This window comes from Cryptomeria japonica, chromosome 7 (genome assembly GCF_030272615.1).
Source record: "Cryptomeria japonica chromosome 7, Sugi_1.0, whole genome shotgun sequence".
Taxonomy (NCBI): Eukaryota; Viridiplantae; Streptophyta; class Pinopsida; order Cupressales; family Cupressaceae; genus Cryptomeria; species Cryptomeria japonica.
The window spans coordinates 284788028-284797878 of record NC_081411.1 but is presented as its reverse complement, the minus strand read 5'-3'; the positions used below and the strand labels follow the sequence as shown (position 1 = coordinate 284797878).

The 9851-nt window shown below is 34.5% G+C and overlaps 1 protein-coding gene across 1 annotated transcript; it reads right to left on the bottom strand.

The window, feature by feature from the left end:
- Positions 1-4161: 4161 nt before the first annotated feature.
- LOC131052070 (disease resistance protein Roq1) lies at positions 4162-8324 on the bottom strand. The gene is made up of 5 exons (XM_059207962.1): positions 8241-8324; positions 6991-8080; positions 6551-6865; positions 5227-6444; positions 4162-4675 (listed from the first exon to the last, which is right to left on the bottom strand). Exons 2-5 carry the CDS (start codon positions 8029-8031, stop codon positions 4211-4213), a joined length of 3039 nt encoding a protein of 1012 aa, XP_059063945.1. The 5' UTR covers positions 8032-8080; positions 8241-8324; the 3' UTR covers positions 4162-4210.
- Between the last annotated feature and the right edge of the window lie 1527 nt (positions 8325-9851).

Here is a 9851-nt window from a genome sequence, read left to right as displayed (position 1 = left end):
GCCTAGTAGCTTGGAACCATCTTGCATTGTTAGCTTGAATCTACATTCCCCTAATTTTCACCTAATGGCGGTGTTGGTGTAATTAATTTATTTTATTTATCTCCTAGGATATAACTACACTTTACATAAGCTTCCTTAAGGAACTGCATAGGAGTAGTTGGAATATTTCTACTTTATGTGGACTTATCATTTACTAGGATGCATAGTTATTTGTCTGATATGGTTGAGTTCTAAATAAATCTTACATACCCATGCATCTCATTGAGCCACATGTCATTATTATGTGCTCTCAATTCCCTTTTCCTTGCCTATATAAGCAATCTTATGTATATTGTTTACTTATCCAACTATTTGCATCTTGATGAGAATACAATTTTTCTTGTGTCTATTATTCTCTCTTGTTTGTGCTATTAAATTGGGCTCTAGTTCAATGGAAGCTAAAGAACCACTAGAAGATCTTGCCACAATGTTTGATCGTTCTCTTATGTTGATTGCATTGATTGGATAAGAAGTGATATAAAGAACTAGGAGCTATAACATGCAAAATTAACAGTAAAAAACATAAACAAATAAATATAGATATGGAAATAAACTAACATGTACAAAAATGGAAAGGGGATGCAAAGGGGAACTTGTGATAGAAATTTGAGCTAAAATTGGATGGACATTGTAGCTAGGTACCCTAGTCTTACAAGTATCCGAGTTCAAAACTAAAATCATACAGATCTCAAGAGCTTCCCAACTATCTTCTAGTCAGCTTTCAAGTTAAACCACTTGGACTATGGAACTAGGCACCCTATTCTAGGTGGAGTATGGCACTAGGCACCCTACTTCTACCCCTTTCTACTATTTTTTTTCTTATTGTTCTTGTTTCTTTTTGCATTGTACTCCTATGTCCTTTATCTGAACTTGAAACCTATTTCCAAGCCTATACCTACAAAAAAGGTGAGAGAAATGGTGTTGGATTGTATAGGGTCATGCCTCAATGAAACACCAAGTTATAGTCAACCCTACAACAATGATGATAAAGAAACATAAAATTGAAATGAAATGCTTGAATGGAAATGCTTAATTGAAATGATTATAACTTCAATTGATGATGCAATGTCCTTAGGATAAATCCTCCATGTCTTGATGCAATAACATGATAAATCATCATAAAATACATCATGAAAACATACTTTAAGATACCTTGATGTATCTTTTCTTGTCCTTAAACTCAAATATTCTCTTGAAGGTTGATAATTTATCTTGAATTGAAGTGATAGGATAATAATGATATGATAAAATGAATTAGTGAGTGATGACTTACATAGAGTTCTCAAGTTCACATATCAAAGATAGATTTGGAAATGGAAAGGCTAACATATTACCCTCTCTATATTTTAGCCAAAAAGTGTTAAACACTATTCAAATATTGTCATAGTCTTGGCATAATAGACTCAAATTTTTAGGGTTATGATATAATAGGGCCCTAATACCAAATTTTTAAGTTATATGAAAAATCACAATATTTAAGTGGAAGAAACGTTGCATTGGATTTTAAAATGAGATAGGACCCATATAATCTTAAAATGATATAAGATAAGAGGCATACTTTAATTGAGGGCTCAAATAAGGATGTGTTGATGTTATAAAATAGAATAGGACTCATTGTTTAGTTAAACATTGTGTTGATGCCATAGAAGGTCCTATATTGTATAGACGAATGGGAAAATAAAAAAGTAATTCTAGGGTGAGTATAAAATTGGAATCATGTACAATTTAGACACTACAAAAGGAAAATGGAAATTTTTTTAAAGGCACAAAGAGCTATCATAAACTTTATTAACTAAAATTAGGATTTGCATTTAAAATTTAATTGTGATTTATATTTTTCTATTGGCAGTTTTTGTTTCCATTTCTATTCCAAATTTAATAGGGTTTTAATTTTAACTTTATGGTTTGGGTTTTAGATTTATAGTTTAGGTTCTATTTTATGTATACATTTAAGAATAAAATATTTTCTTAAAATGCCTATGTTTTGTATAATGATTCTTTTGAGTTAAAACTAAAAAATTTCAAATATTTCAAGTAGCTTGAGAACCTACCTCAATGTGGGGCTAAGGAAGGGTGTTTAATTTGTATTATTGGTTGACCACTTCTAAGAGTGATTTTATTTTTGGAAACTTAGTTTCAATTAAAAATAAATATTGTCTTTTCTTTTTTATAAATAATTTTTAATGTTTTTAGCCAAAACCATTTTGAATAAAACTATTTGAACCAATAAGGTTGGATTGAACTCTTGGTACAACATAGATGTCATGTGGTTTTTCTTATAACCTCTTTGTTTGAAATAATTTTAAGTGAAACCAATTTTGTAGATGAAACTGTGGTACAATTCTAGAATTTTACCCTACAATTTGTATTATTTTAATTTTCTTATACATTTTACTAGTGTAGTTTAGAGAAAAATAAGATGTAGACCTTGGGGAAAGCTGGAATATTTGATATTGAAGGCACAAATACATTGTAGTGGTAGAAATGGCCATATAACATTTTGGAATTTTTGTGACTGTAAAAAAATAATATATTCATTGCCTCCTAAATGTATTTAATTTTTTCGTCTTGTGAGCATAATCATGAGGTTTATTTTTCTCTAAGAGCTTGTAAAAGTTGCCAACATAAACCTTAAAAATGAGAATGGGATTTCTTATTGAAAACTTTGATACCATGCTTCACTTATGCAAGAATTTACAAGTATAACAATCTAACTAGAAATGCCAAACACCTTCAACAAGAGAGATGGAATTGAATGAATTTCTATACTAATAGAAAATAATGAATACAATATGCTATAAAATAATAAGATGGCCTTTCTATATAAACAAGGATAACATCTTAAAGATATCTAAGATTATGAAGTGTCTTATTCTTATGATATGAAATGATAAAATAAAATAACCTAAGTAAGATTAATTAACTTGGTGTTAATAGGTGCCAACATGGAACATCTAGATAATATATCTTATTCATACCAACATCTTGCACCACTCAATCCTCTAGTGTCATAAAAGTATACAACACTAATGATCATTACCTATAATCATTAGACAATCCCTATATTTATTAACACTTGACTTACTACTCCAACTGAAATAAGAGAAGTTAGATCATTGATAACATCCAAAGGATGTTCTAAACACTAATGAATTCAACATGCTAGACTTGCAATCTAGTATTTTTTCTAATCCTGAGATTGTGTCATTTGTTATCATTAACAACATTAAAGTGCTAGATAATTAACTTGAGAAGCTCAATAGGCTTGCATTGAATAACAATGTTGTGTTTAACATTTGTGGTATCTATATATTGGCTTTTGTGAACATTATTAAGACCAAGAGGACTCAATTTTTTAATTGGGTGACCAATTCATTTTTTGGAAATATTATGAATATGCAATTTCTATTATTATTGTCTTTTTCCCACATTGAGCTGCTAGTGAATCCTAAATGGATATAATTCAAATTATGTAGCACTCACAAATATGCATGTAAAACTAATATTTAGACACTTAAATGATATAATCATGGGGTCCATATAAATTAATAGACTCTACAAGATGTGATCACATTGATGTGTCCATAATATATTCTCCATGAAATCAATGAGCAAGTTGTGGCATGGGAGTTAAAATCAAGTACAATATACTTAGAAGATTAGTAACCATAAATGCCTCATTTCATAGGTTGCCCCGAGGGATGCGACGAATTGAAGGAAAATGGATACTCATGCATGAACATACAATTGAATAGGAAATATCATTACAAGTATTTTACACAAAATAATTTTACTAGTACACGTGATGAATCATTGTCATGCTATTAAAACCTTTTAAAATCTTATCAACTTAATCAATAGCCAAAAAAGATATTTATCTAAAATAAATTAAATTAAAATAGATATAAGTAATTTTATAGATTCTTAAAAAATAAAAATTATTGAAATATACAAAATACAATAAACTATGTTTTAAAATTAATAATTTATAATAATTTACAACTATACATACAATATTTCCTACATTATAAATAAGTAAAATATTTTTAATTTTTGAAATTTAATATTTAGAAAAATAAAAACTAAAAACAAACAGTTATAACTTTACAAATTCTCAATAACAACCGCCCTTCAATTTAATAGACAGAGAATGGAACAATACAATGCATAATTAACTTGCTAGAAGTGCCAATAAGTGGTGGAAACTTTCGACCACGCTCTCTTCTTTGCCCCACAGAACCAATCCTTTTTCCACTTCATTATTGTCTTCGTAGGAGTTTGATTCTGTAATTTCCTCTTGTATGTAAAATTTCTGTGCAGTAAGGCATCTAGAATGTTGGGTAAAGATGCTTAACAATAACCATTTGCCCTCTTCCACCTTCGTAGTACACAAATAGTTATAATCCCTATCAATAAGCAATCGCATACGCGGAGAGACGCAATTTATTATCAAACATAATAGCATGGCGTTGCCATTCGACGAACGCTTCTCCCGCAATCTTAGTGTGGGGCAAGAGCTAATTTTCTTCTTACTGGACGAATGCAGGACAGAGAGATTTGGAAAGCGGGAAGAATTTAAAAGTGGTTCAGCACCAGCGACTGCCTTTGCACATATTATTGTTTCTTCTGGCCATTTCTGCTCAAAAAGGAAAGAAATCATTACGTTGCGAAGTGATGCATGAGCCTCATTGTTAAAAAGTGACTACCATGCATAATTCCTTTTAACCAGTTAGTTTAACCATAGTTTAAATAACTTAATTTAGAGAGTTGCTCATGCAATGGGATTCTTGAGTTTTATCAGTTAGTTGTTAACTGAAGAATAATGTATCGCTCAACATAGTTTATGCATAAAATGGATTAGTCGAGGGATTTGCAAGCAAATCTATTTTAGTATGAAAATTCTATATAACAGCTGGTCTCTGCAATTTAATTGAATCGCAATAAAGTTTTGTAAGTTTTTGAGAAAGATCTCTTTTGAGACACGATGTAATCCATTGGAGAAGTTGTATGAATGAACAGAGTTATTTGTGTGTTAAAAACAGTTTCTATTTGCTGTTGGTTGTATTTATTTGCATCCAATTTTCTATTTCTTCTCTGTCTTTCTATGCCTGAGTGCAGATTCTACACAATAATGGAAAAAAACAAAAAGAAAGAAGAGTTAATATTTTTCGTGGAAATAACTATTACCTGAATCCTCTGTATGCAAGGCTCAACAGCTGATCTCAACTTGGCTACAAGTTGCAGCCTTTTCAATCTTTGCATATGCTCCCAACGTTCCATGCCCGTAATCTCCCAACATTTGCAATCTATATTAAGCTCCTCCAGTGATGTGCAGTACTGTAAACCTTGTATGTTATCAACCTTGTGGATGCCTGCCAGTTCAAATACTTCTAGAGAAGCTAATCTATCAAAACTTGGAAGCGTGTACAACTCTTGACAGTCCCATAGCTTCAGCCGTCGAAGCTTTAGCATGCCACCGATACCACTTATGTTCCTCAGCAATTTACACCAGTCGACATGTATATACTCCACTGTTGTTGGGAGAGTGTCTACCTCCACTAAATAATCATTATACCGAAGTATGAGAGTTTTAAGGCCACAAGAACAGTCTTCAGAAATTGAAATCTTGGACACTTTTGTTCTCTCCAAATGTATTTCGTTGAGATTACTCAACCAAGAAGTAAATGGGCCGCACCCAAAATCCAATTCACTGATGGGGCAATTGGTTATTCTAAGTTTTTGAAGATTAATCAAATGCCTCAATGATTTTGGTAAAGATTCCACTTGTAAATTCTCTAATTCTAATATCTCTAAAAGATTGAGACTCCCTATAGAGTCTGGTAAAGATTGCATCTGGAAACACCCTTGACATGAGCCTATCGTCATCACTCTCAACTTGCTGAGTTCACCGATGTTGATCGGCAGCTCCCTTAACCTAGTCCTCTCTGCATAGAGCTCACTCAAGCAGGCCTGATTTGTGATGTGACGAGGCAACTCTTCCACTTGCTCGCACCAACCAAGATTCACATATTGGAGATTCTTCATGTTTTCTAGGATATCTAACTGTAAAGAGAGCATATGGCACCTCTCTAAATTGAGATTTTGCAGGAGCGTCAGCTGCTTAAAAGAATTTGGCAATAATTTCAATTGATCACAGAAACTCAGATTTAGATGTCGTAGTTTTGTCAAACCGCCAAAACAATTGGGCAATAATGATAACATTTTACAGCTTTGTAACATCAGGTACTCCAGATTTTGAAGACAACAAAATTCATCCGGCAGACTCTCCACATTACAGTAATACAAGGACATTTTTTTTAATTTCTGGAGAAATCCTATAGACTTTGGAATTATTGCTAAATTGGGACAACCAGAAATAATCAACACTTGTAACTGCAACGGAGCCTGCAGTCATTTTTGAATTTAATTAATGTGTAAGACAATGATCGCAAAGAATAATTAATGCGAATTATGAATATTGCAAAGAAACTGTAAAGCTGAAAGTACTTACTTCATCCTCATCTTTCCACAAGCCTACTATCATCTGAGAGTTATAAAGTTCTAAAACTCTTAAATTTTGAAATGGCATCCATGATGGAAGATTTCTATGAGCAATTCCAGTACAGCTAAGCCATGCCAACTCTCTTGATAACTTGGCAATATGTAAATTGTTACCACGGTTTTCTCCTAGCACAAGCACTTTTAATCCATGAGAAAAAGGTCTTCTACTTCTTTTGAGGCCACAAAGCAATATCCTTGTATTCAACAGTAAACGAGGAAAATTGTGACCGTCATTAGTTGCTGTATTCAGTATCATTCCTCTAATCTGTGTAAGGCAAAAGCAAAAGCAATAAACTTTATAAAGGAGACATAGGAACGGATAAACAGACAAGAAAAAGAAGTTCCAAACAATGATTTGTGACAGCATAAAAGAGGAAGTATAAACCCCACCTCTGCTTGTTTTGGAATGCCTGCAATTTGATCCAGAGACCATAGACAGCAGGGTAACTGAGCTTTTGCAATCAGCCTTCCTAAATCCCTTAGATGGTCATGCATCCTTATACCATTGTTGTCGTGGAACTCAACAAGACACTTATTTATAAGCCTTTCCCAACCATATAGACCACTCCAGCCTGATCCCTCCCATACTGCAATGGCAGTCAACTTGTCTTGGCCAATGAAGAAACAAGCTACATCTAGGAACATCTGTTTCTCTTCTCTATCTAAAGCATCATAGCTCACTCTCAGTCTATTTATAATATCATCGGGCAGCATTTTAGAGATTTTATGCAATACATCCTCCCATAAATCTTTACATAAGCAACCATAAAGCTGACCTCCAAGTACCTTTAAAGATAAAGGCAACCCATTGCTAACACACAAATTTTTCAACAAATCCTCAAATCCCAACATTGGAAAAGGTTGTAAGAATGCATGCCAACAAAAAAGCTTCTTGGCATGAATCAAATTAAGTGTTTTCATTTTATAAATAGAGGAAATACCCGAACGTGTAAGGACTTCCTTTTCCCGTGTTGTAATAATGATCAAGCTCCCCCACCCAAGGATATCTTTTGCAGGGAGTAAAGCCTCCAGTTGATCTGAATGGTCTACATCATCCAAAACGATGAGTACACGAAGAGATCTGAAATGATTAGAAAGAATCCTTTTGCCTTGCTCTATATTGTCAAATGGTTTATCATTGAATTTAAAACCAAAATCTTGGAGGAGTTGAATTTGTTTTCTATGTAACTTGCTTCTGCTTGCAGCATCTCTAATATCAAAAAGAAAACTGGATTTTTCTACAGCTGAATATTTATGATTATATAACTCTTTTGCTAAAGTGGTTTTTCCAGATCCACCCATACCCCAAATTCCAACAATTTGAACATTAGGATGAATTTTTGCAGATGCACTAATTGTCTTTTCAAAATCCACTACAGCTTCCCGAAGGCCCACGGGATGTTTTGCTACTTCCAGTGGTACTATTTTCATTACTTTCAATGCGCGATTCACAATATTCTTCAACACCCTTTTTTCGTCTCTGCACATTTGTGAAACATCGTTTTGAAAAGAAAGAAAAAAGAAAAAAGACATGATTTAATTGAAGTCTCTGTAAATTAGAGAAATATTGCATGAAAGGGAAGGTGTGATAACAGATGTTTGTGAGAGAGAGAGACAGAGAGTTTTTATGTGTTGCTTACTCATTATTAGTGACGCTTTCGCCCTTATAAAAATGAGGCGGTGTGGAGTGCCATCTTCCACTCCTCAAGCCTGTTTTCGCTGTATCTACCCTTCTCTTGATGCTTCACAAAGGCAGTTGCATAGATTCCTTTTCCATGAACCAAATGGCGGAGATCTTCAGGTTGAATATGGTAGAAAACAGGAATAATAGGTGTTCCAGACTTGAGCATAAAGGACAGCTCGGCAAGACACCAGGGCGATTCTGCATATGAGGGAGAAAATATCGCGATATGAAGAGAGGCACGAGAAATTGCTTCTTGTAGTCCTGTAGGGAAGAAGTCCGCCAACTGGAGATCCTCTGAATCAAGAAAGACCTTGAGACCCATAGCATGGAGGGCATTGTAGATATCTCTGGCCATCGTATGTTTTACATCGGGTCCACGATGATTAATAAAAACATCATAGGGCCACTTCTGTAATGGGGATGAGGATATAACAGAAGTACATGCAGAAGGTGGGGCAAGTTCATCAAAAGCATTTATAATCTCAATCTCTGGCTGACGAGAAGCAGAAGCCATGGAATCCGATTCAACTAAACAGGGGCACCGTTCACAAACCCGTTTCTGCACCGTTGAAACCCGTTGCCTTCGTTGAAACGGGAAACGATAGGCTGCCGTCCCGTTTCTGGCATATAAGTCCTAGTGCTATACAGGAGAGAAACAGGGGAGTTATAAAAAATGATCGAAAGAAACCTGAAAGCGAAAACAGATAAGCCCTTCACCACAAAAGAAGAGAAAGAGTGTCGGTGGTACTTGGTAACATTAGTCTCAAGAGATTCGGACCCCAAATTTCATACGGTGAATTAAGAAAACTGATCTGACTAGATTAGATGTCTTCTAAATTAAAAGTAATAATGTCTCACTGCCACCACTAGACTCTGGTGGGGAGCCTTGTGAAAACAAATAGAAAAACAGAGGAGAAACCCAAAAATTGGGCTCTGAGATTGCATTTCGATTCAATCAATTTATAGGCAAATACATAATAAATTCAGTGCATACTCTAGATAGGAGTTATATGAAATATTTATGATGTATAGGTGAAGCTTGGACGGTGACGGTCGCTGGAAGCAGCTGCACGTGAACAACAGAGATGTCTGGAAGTTTCTCTTGGTCTGTGCCGACAAAACATAGCTGATAGATAATTAATTTATCCATCTAACACCCTGGAATGCGGTGTTCAGCAAGGGGAAGAGCTATAGTCACGTCAGCAGCTGCTAGGGCAGAAATCTGTCACGAGAGACATCAAGATCAAGAGGTGCTCTGTATAGGCCATGGCTATTCTAGTTCTAAAATAGATCTGTCGTACAGCGTGTTAGTGACAGGTTAGTCAATCGTAATCATTAATTGTAAAATCGACGGTGTAAAACATGCGACTAATACGCGTGTTAGTCAATCCGTACTATCTTTTTGGAACCAACATAGACGCGTCCCTCTATATAAGGAGCATTTTCCAATTCTCGAGAAGCATTTGAAGGTGGGCCACCTCCAGCACAACTTTGTTGTCTTACATCACATTATATATACATGCTTTAGTACAAAACGAAACATGAATAGGGGAAAGGACCTAGTAGT